General features: G+C 52.7%; 8 protein-coding genes across 8 annotated transcripts; 4 read left to right on the forward strand and 4 right to left on the reverse strand.

Annotated features, from left to right (window-relative positions):
* Window positions 1–1,987: 1,987 nt before the first annotated feature.
* Window positions 1,988–4,255, reverse strand: MRS44_002879 (uncharacterized protein; the record flags this gene model as incomplete). Its single annotated transcript, XM_046270552.2, has 5 exons — window positions 1,988–2,564; window positions 2,615–3,904; window positions 3,965–4,050; window positions 4,116–4,140; window positions 4,218–4,255. The coding sequence occupies 5 exons, from the start codon at window positions 4,253–4,255 to the stop codon at window positions 1,988–1,990; spliced, it is 2,016 nt and encodes a 671-aa protein (XP_046136989.2).
* Window positions 4,256–4,721: 466 nt separating this feature from the next.
* On the reverse strand, window positions 4,722–5,594 carry MRS44_002880 (uncharacterized protein; the record flags this gene model as incomplete). The annotated part of the gene is made up of 1 exon (XM_046268235.2): window positions 4,722–5,594. One exon carries the CDS (start codon window positions 5,592–5,594, stop codon window positions 4,722–4,724), a length of 873 nt encoding a protein of 290 aa, XP_046136990.1.
* A 3,521-nt stretch (window positions 5,595–9,115) lies between these two features.
* MRS44_002881 (uncharacterized protein) lies at window positions 9,116–11,177 on the forward strand (the record flags this gene model as incomplete). The annotated part of the gene is made up of 5 exons (XM_046278259.2): window positions 9,116–9,577; window positions 9,640–9,778; window positions 9,832–10,037; window positions 10,094–10,511; window positions 10,570–11,177. The coding sequence occupies 5 exons, from the start codon at window positions 9,116–9,118 to the stop codon at window positions 11,175–11,177; spliced, it is 1,833 nt and encodes a 610-aa protein (XP_046136991.2).
* Window positions 11,178–12,145: 968 nt separating this feature from the next.
* On the reverse strand, window positions 12,146–14,766 carry MRS44_002882 (uncharacterized protein; the record flags this gene model as incomplete). Its single annotated transcript, XM_065622986.1, has 5 exons — window positions 12,146–12,183; window positions 12,278–13,208; window positions 13,251–13,465; window positions 13,514–14,024; window positions 14,077–14,766. 5 exons carry the CDS (start codon window positions 14,764–14,766, stop codon window positions 12,146–12,148), a joined length of 2,385 nt encoding a protein of 794 aa, XP_065479058.1.
* A 130-nt stretch (window positions 14,767–14,896) lies between these two features.
* MRS44_002883 (uncharacterized protein) lies at window positions 14,897–15,382 on the forward strand (the record flags this gene model as incomplete). The annotated part of the gene is made up of 1 exon (XM_046273520.1): window positions 14,897–15,382. The coding sequence occupies one exon, from the start codon at window positions 14,897–14,899 to the stop codon at window positions 15,380–15,382; it is 486 nt and encodes a 161-aa protein (XP_046136993.1).
* A 1,390-nt stretch (window positions 15,383–16,772) lies between these two features.
* Window positions 16,773–17,306, forward strand: MRS44_002884 (uncharacterized protein; the record flags this gene model as incomplete). The annotated part of the gene is made up of 1 exon (XM_046273521.1): window positions 16,773–17,306. One exon carries the CDS (start codon window positions 16,773–16,775, stop codon window positions 17,304–17,306), a length of 534 nt encoding a protein of 177 aa, XP_046136994.1.
* A 200-nt stretch (window positions 17,307–17,506) lies between these two features.
* On the reverse strand, window positions 17,507–19,324 carry MRS44_002885 (uncharacterized protein; the record flags this gene model as incomplete). Its single annotated transcript, XM_065622987.1, has 1 exon — window positions 17,507–19,324. The coding sequence occupies one exon, from the start codon at window positions 19,322–19,324 to the stop codon at window positions 17,507–17,509; it is 1,818 nt and encodes a 605-aa protein (XP_065479059.1).
* Window positions 19,325–19,889: 565 nt separating this feature from the next.
* On the forward strand, window positions 19,890–25,776 carry MRS44_002886 (uncharacterized protein; the record flags this gene model as incomplete). The annotated part of the gene is made up of 5 exons (XM_065622988.1): window positions 19,890–19,989; window positions 20,051–22,610; window positions 22,663–22,898; window positions 22,951–24,416; window positions 24,466–25,776. The coding sequence occupies 5 exons, from the start codon at window positions 19,890–19,892 to the stop codon at window positions 25,774–25,776; spliced, it is 5,673 nt and encodes a 1,890-aa protein (XP_065479060.1).
* Window positions 25,777–26,071: the final 295 nt, after the last annotated feature.

The following is a 26,071-nucleotide window of genomic DNA, read 5'->3' on the forward strand; positions in this document are numbered from 1 at the left end:
CTGACCTCTGCTGGCCCTCCTTTGGTATATATAGTCAAGTGACATTCCACCTTATCCATGTGAAGATGTGTGTATAGTGGGAGGTCCCCACCATGGGCCTCACGCCTGAGGGCCGACAGCTGCCTGGGACCATGGTGTCGATACTGGAACAAGTATATTGTTATTTTGACTGCATTTGGGTGCTCACGCTGAGCGAACTGGTTCAGAAGATGAGGAGAATTGAGGTTGACAACTCAAATCGTCTGTCCTGGCGTCACTGAAGCAAAAGATTCGTCTTCGGCCGCAATAGTCGAGTCATGTCTATCCCGGCAGGGGACACGCAGGGGGGCAGTCTAGCCAAAAGGTCGTGTGGACCAGCTCTTGGTCCAAGAAGTTGGGTTACTGGACTGGGAAGGTCATGTTTGTGACAGTACAGATATATAAAAGGTGCCGCCGAGAGTTCACAGCCTCAACGACAGCGTTGTTTGAGACACCTGGTCCCGCCGAAACCATTTGAGGTCGGGGCTTGTGGCCATCGTTGCTGAAGGTGGAATATTCTATCCATGTTTTCGCCAGAGCCCAGTCCCAGAAGGAGATGTTTCGCTGAAAAAACCTGTGGAGTTATGCAACATGATAACTGGTGGAGGTGGGCACCAAGCGTTGAACGTATCGCCTACCGGGGGTGCTCTAGGACAAATTCCACTATTGGGAAACACCAATACAAATATATATACTTGAAGTAATAGTGGGCGGCAAGTATCTGATGAGATGGGGTAGGTCAACAACACACAGCTGATCACATTGTTGTCTTGATCTTGTCGTTAAAGGAAGTGGGAGGAGGGGGGAATAAGTCGGGGTATTTATACACGAGATCTGAGATGTGGACTCCATGCTTTTGACCATGAAGCCAGTGGATGATTCGTACGTATGGTTTGTAGATGCTATACTTGCTTGTCAAGCTGTCGACAACGGAACGAGATCACTACTTGTTGGGCTTAGGCAAATAGTTAGGCACATCACCAACCGACCAAAGTGGACTTGCTTGCCCGACTTACTTGCCAGGTGGATTTGCTGTTGGACGGGTCGTTCGTCACTGTCAACTGACAATATTCTTGTGCACAGCACACTTGGGGAATTTCCCATGGCTATCTATCTATCTACTCATCATCGGAGGCTTGCTCAGCCCTTTTCATTAGGCGCTTCAGCAACAAACAATACACATTTGCCCCCAACTGTTCAACCCCCAGCATCACCACAACAAAACACCACCATTCCTAGGTCAAAAGAAAATCGCAAAAAGGGCAAAAAAAAGAAGCTGATGGGCGACAGAGAGCAATGCTCCCGCCAGGGCTTGAACCTGAGACCTTCGCATTACCGATATTGCAGCCGAAGCTGAAGTATTAGTACGACGCTCTAACCAACTGAGCTACGGAAGCCAATCAGCTGTTGTTGAGGTGGCTTGCGGAGTTTGCGCTCTTGAGCAGGGGACGGTGGGTCACGGCTGACGGATTGACTCGGGCTCGACCCAGGGTAAGAAGATAGTTTCGTAAAGACTATTGCGAGTTGTGTATGCTCTCTTGAGAGTTGTTGTTGAGTTTCGGATAATTGACTCTAGGCAACTCGCAACTTAACAAGTCCTAATTGGGAAACATATTGATTTTGGGCTTTCTTTAGGGAATCTTAGGGTTTCTCATTCTAAGATAGTCTAATGCTGGCTTGTTTGGTCTAAGCTTGCCCTTCACGCTGGCAAACCTCATCAGGAGGGCACTTTCAATAATCACAATGGTGTACTCTAAACTTACCATGGATAGTTTTAAGTCAAGCGTATTATCAATTGAGCTCCTACGGGCTTGCATGATTTGCGTCACTTCGTCAATGTTCATCCAAGTGGTGTAAATGCAACAGTGATATCGATAGTCTATTCAATCGTATGGTTTGCCCATATTATGCAACACTCTTTACAAGAAAACCCCCCCCCAACTCCTTGAATTACTCAACCTCACTCTAGTCATTGCGGCGGCCCCAGAGGCTGGTTAAAGTCAAAGGGCGCCATGATGCCCTGCTCGCTGCCCTGGAGCTGCATGCTCAGGAACTCGTCGGTCACGAGGGTGCCCAGCTCCTCCCCCCACTGGGCCATGAGCTCGGCCGTGACGTTGTGGCTGAGCTCCAGGCCGTTCATGAGGTCCGGCACGTTGAGGGGGTCCTCGGGCGGTACCACCACCTGTGCGTTGCGCGCTCGCACGACATAGTCCTTGATTTCGCCCATGCACGGCCACGTATGTTGGACCTCCTCCATGGCGTCGATGATGGTTGAAAGTGAACGTGCAATGTCTGAATCGTCCCACGAAGCGCCCTGGAAGAAGCGCTTCATCATGATTGTTCCCGCCGCCGTAGACAGAGTCTGTACAAAGTCCAGGGGTAATGAGCGGAAACGGTAGTGCCTCGAGTATGTCCTCATAAGCCGGAGGATAGCCTGCAACGACTCGTAGCAGATCTCAACATCCTCACTCTCGGCGATGCCCGGCTTCTCATACATGTGCGAAGGTGGCCGGTGAAGGATGATCATGATGGTATGGAAGAGCATACTAGACTCTGTCAGCAAATAGGAACCCACGGCCAAGGAGAGCCCACTCACTGCATGCGGAGCACAGAGGGTTGCACCACACCCACTGTCCATTGGTTCCAGTGAAGGGTGCCAGGGAGGCTCGACAACCACTTTGTCAGCGACACGTGTATTTGCCTTGACCTGGCTGCTGCCACCGTCGCGTCCACGTTGCCCCGACGGTTCTCAAAGAGATCGGTGATCATGACGTGGGCAATCTTGCATAGTTCGGCCTGGTAGATGAAGGATCCCACGAGAGCAACACCGTCCTCAAACTCTGTCGCCGAGGCTCCTTTGCAGATGTACGTGTCGAGAAGGCCTTCCCAATCTGGAGGATACTGCAGCCTGATGGTGTTACGCACGTCGGATTCGCTTGGATGTAGAGCCGGAGGCCTTCCAAAGTAGAGGCTCAGCTGCTTGTCGGCGATGAAGATGGCCCAGTAGACCCGTCTCAAAATCTCCGTGTCGCGGTTCGAGGGTCCCTCTATCGAGGCATCCCAGTTATTCGGGTCCAGATGGAGACCCATCTCATGCGCGAGTCGAAAGGCCATGCCGGCAAAGAGCCAGCCCTTTGACGTGTGGCCTACACCAATCTCGCGATATCCTAATAGGGCCAGGGCCTGCAGGGATGTGAGTTCTGGACTGTCAAGAGTTGCGTAGATGAGCTGCTGGGCCTGGTTGGCAAAGATGTCCGAGACTGATCGGAAATCGTCGAGCTGCATCGCGCCAAGAGAGCAGATGGCGAAGAGGAGGGCATCCGAGTAATACCTCCCCGAGCCCACATCGTAATCGCGCAAAAAGTACTCGCGGTAGACGAGCATGTGAAACTGATACTGATATTTGAAGTATGCGGCCATGCACGTCTGCGATGTCTCGTCGTGAGGCGCATAGACATAGCTGGGGTCGCGAGGGCTGCTGGTGACGCTATTGTCCGTCATGGTGTTTGGCATGGACCCGAGCATGGGAGGCGCCGAGTGAGCTTCAGAGTGAGAGGTGCCATCGTTAGACGACAGCGAAACGTCCTGCGAGAGGTGAATGTGAAAGGCGCTGGTGCCGCCAAAGAACTGAGTGGCATGGCTCGACCGCGGGCGCCGGAGCTGGCCGGAGCGCACCTGAGCGGCAACCACCTTGGGGTCAGTGTTTGACTTTTGATGATCTCCAGGCGACTTGTTCGAGAGATCGAGTGAAGCTGGAGGAGATAGGGCCAGTTCTGATAGTATGTCGTCCCTCTCGGTGCTGTCGGCCACGGCGAGCTTGCGAATCAGCAGCTCGAGCGAGGCGACCTGACCCTCAAGAGCCTGGACGTAACCCTTGGATATCGGCCTTTGTTTGAAGTTTTAGTGACCGCCGTTCCTGATGCTGGCCTGATGCGATGGCGCATACCGTTGCTTCTCTCCACTTCCGCTGAGGATACACTCTGTGCCCGCCTTGACGCAACGTGAGCATGGACGCTTGCGGTCACACTTGATCTAAGAGAGAGAGTCAGTTCCTGACATGACATGAGAGAATTACAAGTTGGCAGAGCCATGCGTACCTTGCGACGACGACATCGTTCGCAGCTGGTTTCAAAGAGCATCAGCGCATTTGAGCCACTGAAGTGGAGCCTCATGAGGGGGTGGAGAGAGAGTAGACTCACGATATCTTGATGGACTCACCCATCGGAGTCTCCTCCATGGTGACGACTCGGGTCTGGCGGTTTGGGTGGTGTGTTGCGATATATAGGAAACAGGAAAATCCTTTACAGGCACCAAGAACGGCGCAACGGATAGACGATAGCCGAGGGGGGCTTTAAGAGGCTGATGGGCTGTGGTTGCGGTCGTCTCCGTCTCGTGGTTGGCGGTGGAAATTTAGGTTGGGGTAGCAGTCGAGATGCGCGCTAAATATGGAATCTTCCGCTGTCACTTGACTTGACCTCCATCGCTCACAACTACTATCTATCACGACAGCTCGTTCCATCAATTTTGTTTCAATTTCTTTTATTTTCTCATAGACACTTGATCACTGACCTCTTCAACTCATCCCACGACACCACTTTACTCTCTCTCCTCTGCACGTCGTCTCTTCCCTCAACACAACACCCTGGCCATGACCCATCTTGCATCATCTGTAATTAGGCAAATCTCATCTCGCAGCTATTCACTCACAGCCGCCGGCAAATAATGTCCTCATTCGTCGCGTCCAGAACCAGCATGTGTCCAGGCGCATGCGCCATGACTAAACCCGCCAGTTCGGCCCTCATCACCGCCTCTTGGGGAGTCACACCACATCCCCAGAAGACGGGCACCTCGTCATCCTGAGCCTCGCTGAGCCGTCGTCCGTCCATCGTCAGCGGTGGTGCTCCCCACTCTGGCTCGTCAATGTCGCTGATGCCCAAGGTCTTTATTGCCTCCCATCCCCACGCGATGGGCTCGCCGTGTGTGTTGCTGTGTCTGTTGGTGATGCGCCTGACGCGGTTGATGTCTTGCTTCTTGTACGGCCGCATTGACACAACATAGGTGCCGCCCGTAAAGACTCCCGATGGACAGAGCGGTACCGTAGTTCGGTACATGGGCACGTTTCTTCCAAGGACAGCATGACGAGGAGGTAAACCGGCTACCGTCAACTCTGCCTCGAAGCTGTAACTGCAGCCGATGAGAAAGGCCACATGATCGTCCGTCCACTCCGTCATGATGTCGCTGCAGTTGGCCTTTTGTAGTCGAGAGTCCTTGTACACCATATACCGCGGGGCATCAGTTCTCAAGTCAAAACCGGGGGCCAGCATGTCGTCTCCCCCGATGCCTTGGATCCACGACTTGACGGCATCGCATCGGCCAACAGCCGCTGATTCAGCCAGCAACGGACACGGGACGGGATTGCGGACGCATAACATCCGAAAGTCTTCGGCATACCGGGACGGGAGGACAATGAGATTCGCCTGGACATGGCCTGGGGCTAGTCCTGAGGTTGAGGTGGTGTGTAGGTTTGCACGTGCAGCCGATCGAACGTCTTTTCCTGTGGCTAGCATCAACGCCATGGTAACGAAATCATGTCAAGACTATAGGAAACTTTATAGGGAAAGAGGTCCTGCTAACAATACTGTTGACATAGGTTAAAGGAGATAACGACATGTTTAAAAGAAACTCAAGTTGACTCTCAATGGCAACTGGTAGGACCCTGTTGGCTAGGTTGTCAGTCGCGAACCAGATCAGCTTATCTTCGATGAAACCTCAAAACCTGCCTCGAGTGCTATTTCCCTCTCCCAAGACATCCATTGATAACACCAAAAAGCCCTCACTTCAATCATAATCCTAGCTTGGTGTTAGTCTTGTTGTTCATCCTGCCGGACATCCGCCTCCGCATTCTCACTAGGCGATATTCCCACCGTCATGATAATCCCCAACTTCCCCACACCCTCGTGCTGCAAGATGAAGATTATCATCGGGGCCAATAATTGTAGCATTTCCTCCGAATACGGAGATAGTTCTGCGAAGCGAGTCCGTTGTCTGCTGCCGAGGAGTGCAGTTATGACCCCGCGCACCAGACCTCATGCAGACTTATAGACTTTGTCACCGGAGCCTCACGTTTGGATAGCTACTGAGTGATAACACATCCTGAAGAAAATGCGTATATTTTGAGTAGTCGCATCCAACCCTGTCTCGAACTATTCACGGTTCAAGCAATGATGGCTGTTGTCACTGTTGCACTCCTTTCACCATCACCAATCACATCCTCGTTAACACTAGAGACACCGTTGCCCACGCATACGTCACAATCCCAGGCTACTAAGAGTCAAACCTCAAGCTCATTTTCAGTGATACCTCAATCCCAAGATATCTCCAAAGAGGGCGCCTGATGTCTTTTGAAACATATTACGGGCGAGGCGCCTCCGCGTGGCGCTTCTCGAAACTTGACCTGAGTGAACATGACCCATGTGTACCACCATCGGGGCTAATACCTTGCTTGAGTCCTAGGAACTCGTCCAGTGCTCATCGTCATAAAGGGGCCCAAGGAACCGCCAATCCTAGAAAAAGAAAGACATTGATTCAACCTTTAAGAGATCTTCACTGTTGTGCGAGGAAACATGGAACTGAGGGATAGATATTTGAGACTTATACGAGCTTGAGGAAAAATACGACACCAATCGAGATGGATAGATAATGTTCTATACTTTGATGTTACCGTTGTACTCGTCTGAGTTCTGGGGAAGTGAGCCACCGGTAGTTGGGAAACCCCTTGCGTTGACATGGACCTAGGGGCTGCATTCTTGTCACTGAGTACGTGTGTGTGCCCCTCAATTGTCAACTTTCATCTGGCCCCCCCTAGAGATATTGCCCAACATATCTAGAGTTGATCGTGGCCGTGGCTCCCTTTTGTATTGGCAAGGAGGCTTGCTTGTTGTTGGCCCTGAGCCCCATTTTGGCCCAAACTGTTGTTCTTGGACACTTTGAGCCATCTTCTTGTTTGCCTTGGTGATGTTGCTAGATAGCACGTTGCCTTTTTACCAAGATACCATTCACCTCCTGTGCTGTCATACGCAAGATCTTCTCTATCCCTTCATTTAAAGCACAACCTGTTGGCCATGTGCAATAGGCCCAGTACTAAGACGGAGGTGCCTTCAATGACCTTTCATGCAGGAGCATAGACTTGCCTGTTATCACGACCAGCTCTACGTCAAGTGCGGTTATCTACTAACTCTCCAATACGTGATTCGCTCCCACATTCCGCCGAAATAGGATTATTGACCTCATGGCACATGGTTGCAATAATTCTTCGGAGCGAGCGCCAACAGCCAAGGTCGCATGAAACAACCTCATCTCTGGAAAGGGCGGGGAATCACGTCCCAAGCCTGGGGTCTTATGAGAATGATTGGCAATGGCCTCGGTCGCGGGGCCGGCGTGGGCCGACAATAACGGACACACACAACCAACAGACATCCGGAGATATTGGACAAGCGGTGTCTGTGCCTACTCCGCCTCGGCGTCAGGGAAGCCCCCGGCGGCCGAGGTGTTAGCGATGTCGGTGACGGCATCGTGGGGGGCAGGGGCACCGAGTTCTGTCGGACATGCAACTGAGCCTCTGGACGGAGGCGGACTTGAGCTCCGTCGGGGTGTTGCAGCGCGGAGGCAGTCATCCGGGTAAGAAGCTCTAAGCGACTCGGAGTGAGTCCGGGGCAGTGGGATTTAACATTAAACATTGGCAGAAGACAGCAGCCGAGGCAGTCAAAGCAAGGTAGCGTGATGAGTGAGTCACCTGACGGACGTGGTTGGGCTCGAGTCGAATCGAAGCACCAACCGCCCAGTTTATTCGGCGATTTCCATAACGAGACATTGTGATGGCAACCAACAAGACCCGAGTTGTTGGGTTGGGCGCGTTGTCGATTGTTAACCTGAAACCCTCCCCGCTTGAGGGCGAAGCGAGTTTCTCCCTGATGTTATCAGATCTTGGCATCATGATAGGGACCACAAGGCAGAGTCAGCTCCTCTTCAGCCTTGCGAGGGAGTGAGATCGGCGAGTTCAGTCGGTGATAAGAACAAAAACCTTGCCGGGGATGAACCCTCTCGGTTCCGGATGCGCGCTTAGTGGATGGTCCTCGGAAGAAAGATAGAGCCCGAAGGGATCATGCAGGGTCTAGCCAAAGGCCAAGAGCATGAGGGATAATAATGTGCGCTGTTCATGGCCCCATTCCCGTTCCTACCGCACGGAGGGGATGTCGCTTAGGGACGAAGCGCCCTGTTCCTGGTCTGGTTAAAAACCCTTGTCTTTGGACTCTTGGACTCTTCCCGTCGGACTCATCTCATTCGAGTGTAGTTAGGTCTGGAACTCGGACCCGCAGGGGAATTCGGCCGGATAAGCCATCAAGGGAACCAATAACGCCTCCCACGTTTTTCAAAAGAGCGGGACCTACGGTTGGCGCCGAGGGGAGAGGCACACAAGAAACCCCTGCGAGCTGTTGGTTGATGTCAGTCTTGGCATCTTGGCGAATGCTCTTACATGGAGTTGAACAGTCATGGGTCCATGCAAGGGCAGCAGAGATGATTGAACGGTCAGCGCACGTGACCACCTCTGGCCACTCACGTCCAAGATCTTTCAGTCTAAACCGCCAAGACAACCCCGTCCACCCTTGTGCCCAGCTGCGCAGGGCATTGCAAAGGAACCCTGCCTGATTTTGTGCGTGGCGATGCCTTTTCCATGCTGGCCTAGCTACCAGGCCTATCCAGACCTGGGAAGCCAAGCAAAAAAGAGTGCGAGAGTGAGAGAGCGAGCAGGCCTGTGAGGCTGTTGGTTCCTCTTAAGTATGTCATATCTTCCCCAGTTGCAGGAGACCTGGTTCTCGGAGGATTCTTTCTCTTAATCTACGTAAATTCTCCTGCTTGCCTTTCATGGCTTCGTTCAGTCTGGTCTCTACCGTCTCTTGTGTTTCATACAAGACTCGGTGATTGTCGACGCCCACATCCCGACCATCGTGCCACTTATCAGCTCGCCCTCTTTTTAGAGGCAGCCGATCATTTAACCCCCCGGGAAGCTGCAAATCATTCAGCTAGAAGTAGACGGAAAATGTCCACCACAGTCGTCACCCCGAAGGTGCCGGAGGTATCCTCTGAAGAATCCAGGCGCACATCCGATCACTCTGCAGTACCCCCCGAGCAACCACCAGTAGACAGCAAGCCCAAGCGGAAGAGATGGATACTCATTCTTTCCATTGTCGGTGCTGGTATCGTGGTGATATTGGCGCTGACTCTTGGGCTGTACTTTGGTCTGAAAAAGTCGAGTGGTGGGGGTGGAAGCAATCAAGAGAGCCAAGATGGGACTTCTACTGACTCGACCAAGAACGAGACAAATCATGCAATTGAGGACAATGTCGTTGATCTGGGCTACTCAAAGTATCGGGGTAGGGAGCTGGGCAACGGTATCACCGTGTTCCTCGGCATGCGCTTTGCTAAAGCTCCCATCGACGACCTGCGATGGCGCGCTCCCGTGGCCCCTGAATCCACCGAGGGCATTCAGAGCGCCGAAGATGTAGGCATTTCCAATCCAACCCGGAGTTTCACGAGGCATTCATTGATTCTAACTTGCTGCAGTATGGCAAAGTGTGTCCTGGTGTGAAGCAGGGTCTCGGCGGCCAATACCACGAAGACTGCCTTTTTGTCAACGTTTGGACCCCGGCTACGTCTAACCCCGACAAGAAGCTCCCCGTGATGGTGTACTTTCAATCCGGTGGTAAGATATCTCATCCGCAGCTTCTAGGCCGGTGTGGCTCACCCCTGATATAGGCTACATCCTCGACTCCGCTCCTTACACCAACGGCACGCAGCTCATCGAAACTTCGGACAACAACATGATCTTTGTCACCTTCAACTACCGTGTCGGACTTTTTGGCTTCCTCGCTGGAAAGGATGTCAAGGAAGATGGAGATCTCAATGTTGGTTTGCTTGACCAGCGCCTGGTGTTGAAGTGGATCCAGGAGCACATCTCCAAGGTCAGACAGACTCATCCGGATTACAAACTGGGACGGTATACTAACCATTTAAATAGTTTGGAGGTGATCCCGACCACGTTGTGATCCACGGCCAGTCCGCCGGAGCAGGATCAGTCGCTCTCCACCTCGTCGCCTACGGCGGAAAAGACGAAAGCCTCTTCGCCGGCGTCATCTCCGAGTCCACCTTCATGCCTGGCCAGCCCAAGTTCGACGACCTGGAGTACCAATATGAGGACATTCTCACCAAGGTCGACTGCCTCGACGCCAAGGACAGGATGGCCTGTCTGCGTGGCAAGAGCTCCGAGGATCTGCAACAGTTCAACAGGCAGGGCCCTTTCGCAGACCGCACTTATCCGGCCACATTCTACTGGGCTCCCTGTACCGACGGCGACATGTTCCCCGACTATCCGTCTAAGCTTTATGAGAGGGGCGACTTTGTCAAGGTGCCGCTTCTGTTTGGTGCCTGTACCAATGGTGAGTCTTGCGACCAATGAATCTGACCTGTCATGATTGTATACTAACCCGATTTCAGAGGGTTCCAACTATGCCGTCAACGCGGGTAGCTCTGCCCAGTTTATCAGGTTTATGTTGAACGAGTACCCCTATCTCACCGACAACGACACCGAAACCATCCTCGATCTGTACCCCCGCGAACCCAGTCTCCCCAAGCACGACATCTGGTTCCCCTCGGCCTCCCGAGCCTACGGCGAAGTCACCTTCATCTGTCCGGTCAACAATATCCTCAATGCTGTAGCCGAAAACTACAACAGCACCGACATCTGGTCGTACCGCTACAACGTCCAGATCAAGGACTTCGTCGAAGAAGGCCGGGGTGTACCCCACGTCGCCAACGCCCCCGCTGTTTTTGGTCCAGACATGCTGGCCTCTCGATCAAGAGCTAGCTACTACACCTACAACGCCCCCATGGTTCCTATAATTATGAACTACTGGATCAGCTTCGTCCGTGCTCTGGACCCCAACAAGTACCGTTATGAGGATACTCCGCGCTGGGAGAATTGGGGTGACGATCAGCGTCGTTTGGTGTTCGAGTTGGGCAACCTGACAATGGAAAGCGTCGACAGGGGCGAACTGGAGCGGTGTGAGGCGTGGTGGGATATGGGCAACTCGACCAAGCAATGATGACGATGGTATTGACGGTTTTGATTGCGTGTTAGCACATCTGTTGGAAAATGATTTCACCTCGGTTTTGCAGCTATGATACCCCTAGCCCGGACAATAAAGCATAATGTTGATTCAGCCTATCTTGACTTCGTTCAACCTCTAAACTTGGTCTTGAATCATCACTTGAACCTACTACTGCATATCTCTATTTTCTTAACCATCTGGGGACTCGAGGCCAGATACTAAGAATACACTTGCACCACAAACAATTTTTCTGATTGCAATCGCTCTAGTATCTACGAGTGGCACGCGAAATCCTTTACACACTAATTCCTTGGAGGGCCTGGAACGAATCTTCCAAGCGGTTGACCTCAGCCACTAATATAGCTGCCTCCATTGCCTCTTATTGTCCCCTGGCACCCTTTACCATCGAGACCCGGAATCATCGCTTGTGTGAAGCTTATTGCAATTGGAAAACACCGTGTGCCATCAATCCTCTGAATGCCATGGGCGATTCAAAGTTTTTCTCACATAGGATCGTACTGCCCGTTTCGCCTCTGATGCCCAACGCCGTACTCGCCGTGTTTTATGGTGTGATTTCTGCTGAAGACCCTGACTCGTTGGGCTAGATCCAATGCCAGATTCGTCGAAAGAGCTGTAATGACCAGCACTGGGCCGTAGAGGCGTTGGGTCGCTACCGTTCACAGCTGATACTCTTCGACGTTTTCTTATCCTCGCTCTTGGCGCGGTTCTTGATCGGAGAAATGACACCTTTGTCCCCATTACTTTGGAATTCCTCGACCGGCCTGAGGAAGCTTGTGGTCTCGATATTCCGGGCTCACTTCCGGGATTTGGCTGGGGGACTGGTGTCGCTATTGCTATCCCCCGATGCGAAGGGGGATAAGTGATATCAAACTGGTCAGATGGATAATGCCGACCTCTCTTTGTTGATTCATCGATGCTGGAGAGTCTGTTCTCCCCTATCCCTAAGTGGGCGAGTTCTTCCTCGAGGGCTTCTCCGAAGCTAGAACGGTTGGTTAACGTTTCTTTTTGAGGAAAATGTTTCAGTTCCAAGAGAGAATTGAAATGTCCAAGATCCGCGTTGCGTATGACTGTACCGTCATGAACCAACGGCTTCTGGCTCATTTTGTTGCGAGATACTTTGAGCCTAAGCCTGGGTTTGATGGGATTGCTAGAGCTTCTCTTAGGGACTGCTGAGGAACCATCACCCTCCCTTTGAAATCCTGCAGAATGGAACGATCGCAGTCGAACCTTGAATCGCGAAGGGTTCGCTCGAAGCTGCTGGTGAGAACTTGGTTCCAGAGTTTCATCGTAAAAGAAAGACTTCAAAGCCACAGTGCTTGCATTGGGCTCCGGTTCGACGGGTACCGCCGTATTGACTGGACTGGAGTACAGCAAGCCTGTCGAAACCTCGGTCTCCGTGGAGGAGGCTCCATGAGGCGATTCGGCCTTCAGTGCCTCGTCGGGTAAAGGAGGCAGTGCTTTCATCAGTTGCGGGATACTGTTCGTCACTCTGAGTTGCTTGGCAGGAGAAATAGGGTTAGGGGACAAGATAGACGTGCCGACGTTTGCCCTCTCTCGTTCTGGATGGGGGATGGAAAAACTCGAGTCCTTTGGGACAACAATGTCTGCGGTAGCAGGGTTCCGGCGATGACGACCTCTCCCTGCTCGTCCCTTCGTTATCATAGCGTACTCTTCCAGTTTGGACGGTTGATTTTCAGGACGTGGAGGCGCTGAAATTTCTGGAAAGGCTTCTCGGAACTGCTCCTCTCCTTGACAAGTAGTAATGACTTCTTCTCCATCTACCTCTTCATCAGCCAATACATCTCGCTGGCTGCTTTCAGACAGTTGGGCAACAGAGCCACGCTCAGCCAACATGGAATCGGAAGAACAGTTGTTCTTGTAGGGACCACATAGATGCATCATATCCAGGCACAAAGTATTGGGCTCGGCACCCAATGTCTTGGAACGACGAAAAGTCTTGGGGCTGGATGGGTGGTAGGTGTTTTGATGGATCGAGGGCGATTTCTAGAAGCCATCGACTTCAACTTGTTCCATCAAATGCTCTACATCCGCAGGAGGTGCCGAGCTTGAATGCACACGTCTTGCATGTGCCAAAACATTTTGAGAGTCAGCGGTGACACTGCTTCCAACTGAAGCGCAGCGAGGGGATAGAGCATCTTCATGTGCGCGTTGGTAACCTTGGGCTGCCTGTTGACCAGTCTTGTCAAAATCTGCGTCTGACTGAAAATCTGTGTCTTTTTCTGACGGAGCTTCAAAGTGATCTATTTACTTTGGTCAGCATCGATGCACCAATGTTTTGATCGCCTTACCTTTGAGGTTGGTTCCACTTGAATCGATGGTCGGAGGGGTATCTGAATCGTCCGTGGTTTCTGTGCCATCTGCTCTCAGCAAGAATGGGTGTCTGATTCCCCCTGCCCTCTGGGGGATTGGACAAAGGGGAGGAGCATATTCCTGTTCATATGGGGCCTCCGTTTCGAACTCTTCGGTATAGTCGTAGTAAAATGAGCCTGCCGCGCGTGGTGGTGGCACGTTGGTATCCAGTGGCATCCCCTGATACATCTCCACAATAGACGTCAAACTGGCTGACCGAATACTTTGGTCGCTGGAGCTTGTCTGTCGGTATTGAGGTCGTGGACCCCAGTACTGTATTCTGCTTGGTGTTCTTGAGCGACTGGGTCCTGGGCCATACTGATATGGTCCAGGAGATGGATGTGAGGGCAACGAGGATGTCGATCGACTGAACTCAGGGCGCATCGATAAGGGAGGATACTGATGGTGGCTGCGAGGGCCTCTGGGTTTATGAGACCAATAGACAGTACGCTGTTGCCCAGTGAGATACTGAACAGAAGAAAGAAATGCTGGGGAGACAAACCTGCGAGACCCTATCAATCCCAACCATCCTGCTGTAATCAATGACTCCGTTATCCGACATTGCGGGAGAAGCAGGTCGAACCCCAGGTCTTCTCAAGCGTGTTGGATATGGAAATGGGGAGCGAGGGCGTTGGAGGCCACTTGTGCTTGGTAGACTCTGAAAGGTACCGGAAGATTTGAAGGAGGGTATTCGTCTCGAACTGCACGTTGTCAAGGAGTGGGAATGATAACCATCCTCGGAAGAGGGCGATAAAGACCGAGAGAGAGATGGATGTGCCGATGAACCATAGAGCGAAATGATCTCGGATGTTGTGTCTCTATATGAGGGCAGCGATTTGCGGTCGTCTCGACCAGGGCCATCCTGAAAACCTTTGGGATGAGAGCGAGAAGGACGCTTCTGTACTCTAACTTCAGGCCTCGGGCGTCGAGGATGGCGGTGCCCGATGGAAGGGGTTGAGGGCTTGATGGAGAAGATGCCAATATCCCCAGTCTCTGTGGTCGTCTTCAGCATGCTCTCGAGGGGGCCAGGAGAGCGTAGAAGAGCAGAAGTTTCATTAAGACTCTGGTACGGCCGCCGTAGCTGGGAAGGAGGCCGTAACCTGGAGATGTCACTCAGTCTCTCGTGGGCTTGATAGGAACTGTGGAGCGAGGTTTGGCTGATCGATCTGTGTCGGGAATCTTCGAGATCCATGGCGATACATTGACTTCTCGACGTGCCGAGACTTGGAGGCATATAATTAACTGAGGGATATGCGAATGTTCATCGACGACAAAGTGACCAAGAAGACCAAGAAAGCTGGAGTAGGCGATTACAAGCCAAAATGACAGATGTCACAGGCAGATTGAAACACATTCTCCGGGGGAAGATTGGTCAGTGGAGAACTACGGGTAATGGAGAGGTTGAGGCATTCATTCAGAGGCAGGAGCAGAGAGGCAGTTTTGGAAGGAGCACTTGGTTGACTAGAGGTTTCCAGCAAAACTCCTTCTGTGTTTCAATGGCAATTGCCATTTTAGTCGGCTTTTTTGGTGTTGAGGAGCAAAGGAAGGAGCCCGAGAGCAACATTGACAGATCAGAGGGCAGCAGTGACAACTCAAAGAGCCAAGAATCACAGGATCACTTTGACAACGCAAAGCTCCATGACGCTGCGTGTTGCGTGGGTGTGCAGAAGAAGGACAGAAGGCTTCATGCAGAGGTGGGTCCGAGCTGCCATGAAGCCATCACCGTCGTCGAGGAGTTCCTCCCAAGTGTCAGGTCCACAATTGAAAGAGTCATTTTTGCCAACGGCGTAGGATCGGCAATGCACTAGCCGTCAGGGGATTCTGCTAACCCCAACAACGTGAAACAATTCCTGAAATGAAAGGCCACACGTTACCTTCGGGTTTGAAAACTCTCAAGTCGAAGGGGATTTGTTGGACAAATCAACGGGTCAACAATGCTTTGTGAGTCGAATCAACGTCGGTGGCGCCTCACCCAAACGCCGTCCCCCTGTCATGAGCGACAGGATGGGCGTCATCAAGCATTCGCTACGCTTTGACGGGGACATTTGTGAAGTGGTTGTCGTCTGCGTCTGTGCAATCACCATCCAACAGCTTTCCTCACCGCCGAGTCTTCACGTGCAAGTCGAGTCCCTTTTTCTCATTGCCGGGTTGTCACGGGATTTGCCTCCCTGTCACGCGGTTTCCCAAGAGATTGCAGAGCCCGGGCCAGAGCCTAACGAAACAAAAAAAGAACCTTACCTTCTCCCGAGGCATTTCCGTGATCTCCCATTAAACCCCCAGTCCAGGGCAGGGCCGGGACCCGCCAGGCGAGAGACTCATTTCTTGGGCAGCAAACAGACTCCCTCGTGGACGGCCTCGACCGAATGCTTGTTTTGTCGTGTAGCGTGACTCATTACCCTCCATGTCCAGAAATAAACCACATTGTCTTGATTGTTGCCCTTGGCAAGGGACCTGGCCTGGGTCTGGGTCTGGAGTCTGGACGACGGGACCGGAACCCCGTACCGAAAACGGGTGGCCGCAGAGAGCCGAAGTGAAAGTCGAGGCATCTGACTCGGCAACAGGGTTTAATTAGCAGGGCATGGGGCTTGTGGCTCTTCTGGAAGCGCTACCACCCAAAGCGCTCCAGGATGGCCGCTCTTGTCAAGACGGCTCCCGATGTGGCTTGCACCGTCGACGAGTAGAGGGTCCCCCTTGGCCAACCCTGGGCCACCCTTCAAGATTTTCCGTCCTTGTGGACAAGTCTGGCCTTTCAAGCCTCGCATCCAACTGGCCACCGCCGTATCCCCGCAGTCCGTGCTGCCCACCATGTCTGGGTCCACGCGGTGTCTTGTCCAAGACTAGTCAGGGGTCTATCGCTCACTTGTAGCGCCATCGTCTGGCGCTCAAAGGTTGAGCTAATGCCGGATGCACATGTTCAACTGGGGGTCGCTTGATTTTGAACAAAAGGGAACCCTCTCGCCCGGCCGCCCATGTCAAGTCAAGTCAAGTCAAGTCAACAAACCGTTGTCAATAACAGACGCCTTCTTTCAGCCTTTGACGACTTTATTCCCGCCCTTCCCGTGTCTATCCCGTGGCTTCAGGCTCGGCCCTTTCCATATATCGTGTCTCGGGTTCCCGTCGCCTTTCCCCTCACCACCTTCACCCACACCTTTGAACCAGGACAAATCGACACCTTGGAATCTCGCCCGTCTCGCCACAATGGAAGACCGGAGGCCCAACCTCACTCTCCCGCTCCCCATTCGGGAACCATATGAGTTTCAACGTCCCCAGACTTCACTCCGGAGCCCTTCAATACGCAGTCCCCGGTTCCGTGAGGACTTCGACGCCCCCTTCTCGGAGGCCATCATGAACGCTTCAAGGACAACCCTCGCCACCGACACCATCAGCTACCCATCTACCGGAACCAACAGCCGAACTAGCATTGGAGATAGCGAGCGCCCGTCACCTCTTCGACTTACCCATCGCAATGCTTCCTGGGAGTCGGAGACCAAACGACGAGCAAGAGTCAACGACCGCATCCTGGAGTGGGCCAAGAGATCGTGGGGCGCCGTGCGAAGCCGCTCCAACTCCAACTCCAACAAAGGCGACTACTTCGACAGCCAACCCGCCGCAAGCCAAAGCAGTGTTGCCACATCTCCATCAGCAGACGACATTGCTTCAACAGAGCCAGACGGCAGTCAAGCAGCTAACACGGTCACCAACACGCAAAAGTTGACATCAGAGTCGAAGTAACGGATTGAATTCAGTACCCGAGCACCCCCATCTAATTTCTCATGGGGTTGGATGAATAATAAATGAGTTAATGTCGGCGTTGGTGGTGTTAGTCTTCTCGGGTCCAACGACGACCATGACGAGGTTAAAGGCTTGGATTTAAGGATTGATTAGGAGGCATAACCCCAGATAGAGGCAAGTCCTCGACCAGAGGCGAGACCTCAGAATACACCGCCGCCAATAATGAAAAGGCGCTCTTGTTCTCTCTTTGCCCATTGGATGATCTTGTTTGCCCCTTGTGTTATCGTGGCTCTCGACACGTTGGGTCCGGCCACACAGTAGAATTCAAAGACTGGAGTTATCCAGGCCAAGGACGTCGCATCATCCCCCACAGAGTGTAGCACTTTGAGATGCGAGTGCTTTGCGTGTATTGACGCATGTAGTTCGTGATACACCGACATCAGTCTCCTCCGCTCAACCAGCTCTGTGAAACTGGGGTCCAGGGAGGCCATGCAAAACTGGACGTTGGCCCGTGACTTGTACAAGAAATGACTGACCTGACTGCCAGGGGTGATCTCGTGTATCTTTGGGCGGCCAGTGCGGGTGGCATTCTGAATGATAGCCAGAGTTCCATTCTTAGCAAGTTGCTGGGCCACATTGTCCCTCATCTGCTTGAGTTCAAAGAAGCTCTCGCGATCGGCACTAATGAGAATCATGGCGATTTCCTCATCCGCTGATCGTCCTTGTGCTGCAGCTGGGGAGCTAGCCTGCTCTCCAGATGCGCCATCAAAGAAGCTGACGTACATGTAGAGATAACCTTTGTTGTTAAAGGCAGGCAAGCATAGTGGAATCCAATTCTCTCCACCCCCTCCCTTAATCCCATCACTCTCAAAGAGCATGTTGAAGATGAGTTGAAGGTCGCTGGGGTGGAGGGAATGACGACGGGGCCGAATGACACTGACGAGTTTCCCGCCAGCCACGATGAGGCCGTACAGTAGCTTCTCGGTCCGCAACTTTAAAAAGGTGTTATTTATAGCAAGTCGCTGAGATTTTCGAAGCCTGAGGCACTCCAATGACCCGAGGAGTGCAGAGGGTGAGCCTTTTGTGAAGGTATCAGCCAGTGACGACAGTAGAGACTCGGTCCCTTGCAGTGGCTTCCGCAGATCGGTTGATGGACGGTTGGCAAAGATGTGAGTTAGCCTGGGCAGTGTCAATGTCGACAATATCTGCATGTAGAGAGCTTCCAGCTGCGCCCGCAGCTGCGCGTCACTTTCGCCCAGCTTGCTGATGGCGACAAAGTAGAGGGGTCCTTCGGTCGAGATGACAAAACGAGTGTCTCCAGCGGAAAAGGCTTGCAGGGGGTTCTTTGCGCCCTCGTAAAACGAAATGATTGTTTGAACCACGCCCATGGAAGAGTTGATGAGGCTCAAATCTCCATGACGACTCCAGATGGGCTTTCCGGCCGACGACAGGATCAGGTAATGTTTGAGTTTGGATTTCCATATGCGCAATTTGTCCTCGTCTCCAGAGTCGTCATTATCATCTTCCTGGATCGGATCGAATTCATGATCAAACTCGGTGAGCTTATCGTCAGCACCCGTCCTGCTCCTTTCAAAGGGTTGGACGGTGGCTGACTGGGAGCGAAGCAAGTTCCAGGCTGGGCTTTTCTTATGGAGCTCCCCGGCGAGCAGACTGGCAATATCTCCAGCAGGTCGCATGGTCGGCGCAAAGCTCATGATGCTCGCGGTCTCGTCCGCCTCACCGCTAAGGCTGCTCTCATGTCGACTAGGAGAGGCATGGCCGCTATCGGCTGGACTCGGTAGAGAATCGGGGCCAGGAGTAGGAAACGTTCCACGAGATCCATCTGGAAAGGACAGCGTCTGGATTTCCACAGGAGTTATTGCTGTGACCGCCTGTGCTTGCAGTGCGGACGGGTCCATGGTGGCACTCGCGGGTGGCCGTGGTGGAAGTGGAGGACGGTACTCATCGTCCGTGGGGGAGATGGATGCTGGGTTAGGTCCCATCTCGACGGGTTCCATGATAGGCGTAGCTCGCTTGTCGCATTTCCAGGGGATCAGCCGTCTCGATGGTGGAATTGAGGAATATTCAGTGCAGCTGGAACCCTACGACCGGGCAAGCTTCCACGAAGGACGGGCGAGGCCATTATGCCATCTTGGACAAAGTTAAGGTTGACGATGGTGGTATCGGGGCTACAAATGAGGAGAGAGATCCATCAAGGCTTCGGGCATGACGCAGCCACAGTTGGGTCATGGTCATGTAGTTTGGAGGGGCTGTTGCAGCCTTGCGCTAATGAGCCCCGTGTTCAGAGAGCTTTGACCAATCAGCGTCTCCCCCGTACTCAAAGCTCCGCTGATTTTCAAGGTAGGTGCTCACAGGGGGTGCGGCTACGGGGGCTTTGGAGCTGCCGCCTGTGAAACGTAGCCTTCTGAGGACCTACAGACTCAAGATTACGCCTACGCAACGTCCGGCGACCAAATCAACTATCGTGCACTCTGGTTGCTAGCGATGCCTTTTGGCACTGTCGCCACTCTTCAGAGAACTCGATGTTCTCATATTCAGCTTCCATCACAATAGTCCGCAGTCATGGCTCTTGAACCCGGGTCCGGTCGCCGCTCAGTGTCCCCCGATAGCTCGGGACGAGATTCACCTATCCCGCGACAATGGCGGAACCAGCTCGGAGGAGGTACGCATGCGCCATGGCTTGCTCGGATCACTAGGTTCGGTTGCTAACATGCGGTGGATAGAGGAACACCCAATCAAGGACAAGTCCTATCGCAAGTATGCCCACGGGATTGACAAGGCGCTCGTGTTATTCGAGACAGCCCTGGAGGAGTGGGCAGACTACATTTCCTTCTTGAACCGGCTTCTCAAGGTGCGCATCGATATCCTATATTATGTCTATGAGAATCTAATAGATTGCCAGGCTCTACAAGCACGCCCCAAGTCGATCAATGCCATCCCTTCCAAGGCCACCGTTGCGAAACGACTCTCACAATGCCTCAACCCGTCCCTCCCATCCGGCGTACACCAGAAAGCCCTGGAACTATATAATCTCGTCTTTTCCGTCATTGGCAAAGATGGCCTGTCAAGAGACCTCCCTCTATACCTGCCCGGACTGGCAACTGTCCTCTCCTTTGCCTCACTCTCCGTGCGGGCACCATACCTCGATCTCCTAGAACGTCATTTCCTTGGGATTGATCCTCGATCACTTCGACCCGCTATGAAGTCCATCATTCTCGCCTTACTACCCGGTTTGGAAGAAGAAACAAGCGAGGACTTTGATCGAACACTGCGCCTGGTTGAGAGCTTCAAGCATGCCATTAGACCAGCTCATAGCGAAGAAATCACCGAACAGCACTCAACAGGCGACGCATTCTTTTGGCAATGCTTCTTCTTAGCATCCATTACCAGTCAGAGCCGTCGTTCAGGTGCCCTTGCATATCTCGTGCGATACCTACCCACGTTAGGTCCGCAGGCTGCACCCGATGCGAACAAGTCAGCGACTGCCCAAAACGAAAGTGATGAAGGGACGAAGGGCAAGCTCGCATCGGTCGTCACATCTCCCGAGCCGGGCCTCTTGTTGCGCTGCTTTGCAAGCGGCCTCTCTGATGAACAATTGCTTATCCAGCGCGGCTTCTTAGATCTCTTGGTTTCTCATCTTCCCCTGAATTCACATGTCATTCAGACTCGAGTGAAACCTGTTGATCTAGAACTACTTCTCAAGGCTGCTGTTGGTGTTGTCACACGCCGCGACATGAGCCTGAACAGACGCTTATGGGCCTGGCTTCTTGGCCCAGAGCCAACCGCGGAACACGAGCACGGTCCTGAAGGACCACAGAGTCCTTCTGCCGAGCATCATGCGTATCTAGCTTCCAAGACCAGCCACTTTGAGGAATTCGGTCTCCAACCATTGACAAAGGCCATACTCCAGATGATCAGGGGTAACTCACAAAACACAGCCAGCGAGCGAGCCAGACCCTACAGGATATGCCTTTCACTAATGGATCGGTGGGAGATTGGCGGTTTGGTTGTTCCCGAGGTGTTTCTTCCAATAATCGAAAGTGTGCGGCGTTTCAAGGACCAAGCTTCAACCAAATCCGAGTTCAATGAGGTCGTGCGAAGTGCCAGCGTCTTCTTTGACGGAATTGAGAGTGGCCTCATTTACGGTGAGATTGTCGGGCTTCTTGCGCAGGCCCTGGGCCCTGGAACTCTCAGTTTTGCGGAACGAAGTGACAAGCTCTCGCTCGTCAACTTCATCCTGACCAACTTCAACGTGCGAGAAGAGGAAATGATTACTATCCACGCCCCTCTGTGTTGCTTGGCAGCCCTTGCAATGCTAGAAGACTCCAAGGACCGTTTGACATCAAACAACAGTTCGACTTCTCCCTCATCCCAGTCCCTGTCCAGCCAAGCTCAAAATGTCGCCATATCACTTCTGGAGATTATTCCAGAGAGGGTATTCCCAGAGCATGTGGAAGGCGAAGGAAAAGATGAGTCCCCTTCAACAGTGGATGTGCTCAAGAAGATACGGAATTTCTATGTCAATGAGCAAGGTAACATCGAGGCATCGCCGCCACCTTTCAAACCCCTGGACATTGGGCAAATGATCTTGGAGAAAGCATCACAGTTTATTTGTGAAAATCTGGACTCGTCAGCAACTGACCTCGGCATTTGTGTACGACTCTTGGTTCTTGCAATGCACAAGACACCCAAGACATATCCAGTCAAGGAAGCACAACTCTTGGAACTTATGCATGACCTGCTTGATCAGCCAGGGATAATCCCCTTTCCATCCTTCGCAGCGATACTGCAGCTATCGACACAGCTATACTATGCAGAGAGGATCGAAACCAAACAACTCTCACGCTTAGTACTCCCTCTGGTGCGGCAGGCTTGGGCATACCTCTCTGCGTCTGAGCCGAAATACCACGTGGAGGCAGTGCGAGGTTTATGGCAGCTGCAGTCAGCCTTGACGCCTTTCAATCGCGACATCGAAGCAGCTTTGTCTAGCCTCGTCATCTCCGATGACATTAGACACAGTGGCATCATTGAGCCTGCTGATGAAGGTCGCGCACTCGGTGTCCTATGGTCGCACACCCTACAAGACAACGCTTCTTCAGAGCGACGAGGCTCAAAGACGCCGATGCTTGATATCAAGACCCTTCCACGGCTCGCTGGGGCAGACAACTACGAGATCATGCTCACACAGCCCCTATTCCTGGTTCTTGACGCTCTTCAAGATGACCGCACACAATTGTACATGACAGTGAAGTCGTGGCTGAACAGCATGTTGGGGATTGATCGGTGAGACTTGATGAGCTATACAAAAGGGACAACCAAGGCTAACTTTGTGTAGACTTTTCTTGATCTTTGTCTCCAAATTATGCGAGATCCCCTTCCTTCAGACTCTGACGGAGGCAGACGAGAAGATGGACGAGGAACCACCCACCTTCACAGAGGATGACGATCTGGATCTCTGCCTGTACTACCTGCGAACTCTTTCAAATATCCTCGGTTGCGCTGCAGAGATTTCTTGGAACGTCTTGGCCTCGAAGCATGTCTCTTTCCATGGCCAGCAGATGCAAATCAGCTGTAAGACAACATTTCACCTAAAAAGCCCTGCTTCATACTGACGAGACGACAGCCGGAGGAGAGGAACACGAGATGACGTTGCAGGAATTCTTCATCCGTGTCTGCATGAGATGCATCAGGGGAAATCCCGCTGCGAACACTGACAAGGACTTTGAAGCTCGCGTCAATCAGCTGTATCGATATTCGCTCACCCTTTTGCACAAGTTCCTCCTAGGTCCTTTTGCCGCCCCTCTCTCAAGGTTCCATCTGGAGAACGTTCTCATCGAGCGTCTCTTCAAGTCCCTGCAAGGCTCTGACGCTCACGTACAAGTCCTTCTGCTTGATGTGGTCTATGATACCCTCAAGCTTCGAGACGTTCCAGCTATTGAAGTTACCCCATCACCCATATCCGAGAGGAGACCATCCGTTTTCGACCCGAATCGAGGGAGTAGGCCATCCCTCTCGGGAGCGGACGCTCGACCAGGCATCTCATCGCCACCGCCTCAATTACTTCAATGTCTTCAGGATGGGCTGGGCTCACCCAACAGTCGGCCTGTTCTGGACAGCTGGGTTGCTTTCGTTGCTGAGTGCTTGCCATTTTACTCAGAGTCCATTTTCCAGGTTCTCATACCGCTGGTCGAGACACTATGCAGAGAGATTGGTACAACGTTTTCCAACTTGCGAGAGACCTTCGCGTCCACTTCGCTGTCTAGTGGCATTGAGAAGTCCTCTCCTGAGTCTACGCTGATCTACCTTCTCAACGGCCTTGAACAAGTTCTTGCACGGGCCCATGAGCAGCTTCTGCGGGAGGAGGCTCGGACACAAGTGGTCAAGGGCCCAGACCAGCCTCAGTCCATCTTTGGAAGCATGGTTTCGAATGTCTGGCAGTCCGATGCCCCCCAGTCTCGGAGTGCTACGGCAAATGACCGCTTGACTGTTCACCTGGCCCTCCAAGACGCCGTTCGCATCTGCTACAAGATTTGGACATGGGGCCAAGGTGACGATTCCACCAAACAAGATCAGGGGTCTTTCGGATCGTTCAACTACACATCCTTGCGTATGCGAAACCGCGCGAGGCGTCTGCTAGAGCATCTCTTTGCCGCCGAGAACCTAGAGTGTCTCGAGACCGTCATCGACATCTGGAAAAACTCGACCGATGGTTCCCACTCAAACCAAGTCTTCAACCTTCTGTCCGCGCTCGAGGCTTCTCGGCCAAGACACTGCATGCCAGCATTGTTCAATGCCATCTACCGACGAACAAATCCGGCTACAATCGATCCTGCATCGAAATCAACAATGACAATATCTCTCCATGACACAGATCTTGTTTGGTTCCTTGTTGAGTATGCTAGGACATTGGACGATGACGCTATGGATGAGATCTGGCAAGACTGCATGGTCTTCCTCAAAGACTTGTTGACGAACCCATTCCCCCATCGTCAAACACTACCAAACTTGCTCGAGTTTGCAGCTATTCTTGGGGAGAAGGTCGACAATACCAACTTTGGAGAGCAGCGGAGGATGCGAAGAGAGCTAGGAGTAAGTGACCCCCGTGCGATTATCGATATGTTTACTGACTCCTGGCTAGGACACATTCCTCAGACTGCTCACTGCCTTGTTTACGACGAGACCCATGACTTTCACTGAGCCAGCGGCCCCAAGTGGTGCCCTTGAGAAGATCCCCAAGTCCGACTCTAACCACTCACTCAACGGGGCAGCTGAAAGCCCTGACGATGTTGTATCTATCCTCGCCTCGATTGTCCCAAACCTCAGCAAGATTCTCGTCGAGCCTGACAGGGTGCTCTCTGCCGCTGCAACGATATCTACTAATGTAATCGGGCCAACTCTACGAGCCAAGGGCTTCCCCGACATCGTCTCCAAGAGCACCATGCGACTTCTTTCGGAACTTTCGAGGTTGCACAATAACCAGAAGAATTGGAAGAAGGATGTCGGCGATGCCTTCAACGACTCCAAGTTCTTTGGCATGAACCTGGCGTTGGCAAAGGACGATTGGCTTCCGCTGTTGAGACAATGGACTCTGGCGGACAAGGAAAAGATGTCCGAGATCGTCGGCCGTATCAGCTCTCCTTCCACGGCCGGTATCGTGTTTGGTGTCGGAGCCACATCAGCTCGTCTTGAGGCTGATCGCAAGACACAACTCAACCTTCGCAGGATCGCCACTCTGATTCTTTCGTCCGCCGAGGACGCGTTTGTAGCTGACCTCTCGGACATCTTTGGCAAGTTGGCCGAGCTCCTCGCCGCCTCGTCAACATCTTCGCCATCGTCCACCACCCGAGGGGATATTTACATGGTTTTCCGTGCTCTCGCCCTCAGGACCAGTGCCATTCATCTTGGCATGCTGTGGCCTGTTGTCAACGCTGAGATCCACGCGGCTATCTCTTCAGTTGTGGCCCCAGACAATAGCCCTGCATCTGACACTTATACCAATGCCTCCATCCTCCAGGCCTGCAAGCTTCTCGATCTCCTGGTCTGTGTGGCGCCTGATGACTTCCAGCTGCATGAGTGGCTCTTCATCACCGACACCATCGATGCAGTCTATCGGTCATCTACCTATCAACCTGTCGCCTTGGTCGACGAACTATCTGATGAACTTGGCGCTGCAGTGTCCAACTCTGGCTTCCAGCTTTCTTCGGTGGTCAACCCAGTGGCAAGCGGCTCATCCCGAAGGCCACTCCTTGGACCAGGTGGCATCAACGACGATGTCAGCCTTGAGAGAAAGGACGAGCTGGTGGCCAAGGTGCTCCGGCCCTTCTTTGGGCAGCTCAGCATCTTTGCTTTCGAGTCTACGTACGCAATGGGTCGGCTCGACCGGGAGACGTGCGTCTCTGGTTTGTTGAAGGATCTGTTTGATGAGCGGAGTATTGTCAGGGCTCTATAAAAAGGGGGATTTTACTTTCAGCGGGAGGAACTGGGTCGACACATTTGACTAATAGAACGGAGCATGTTTTGGAGCGAGATACATGCACGCAGCTGAGTTGTCTTTAAAGACCCGAGGAGATATGCCTCAATAGATAGATGTTTACGGCCGTCTTGAGCCCCTATTATGAATGTACGCGAAATCCAAAATCTATCAACAGTCGTTATATCCAGTCATACCCTGCTACAGGGCTCGAAATGTTGTGTCCTGTTGTTATGGTTAGTAGCCCGCAACGACAACCTCTGTAGTTACTCAC

This window comes from Fusarium solani (genome assembly GCF_023522795.1).
Source record: "Fusarium solani strain SB1 chromosome Unknown bctg00000001, whole genome shotgun sequence".
NCBI classification, from domain to species: domain Eukaryota; kingdom Fungi; phylum Ascomycota; class Sordariomycetes; order Hypocreales; family Nectriaceae; genus Fusarium; species Fusarium solani.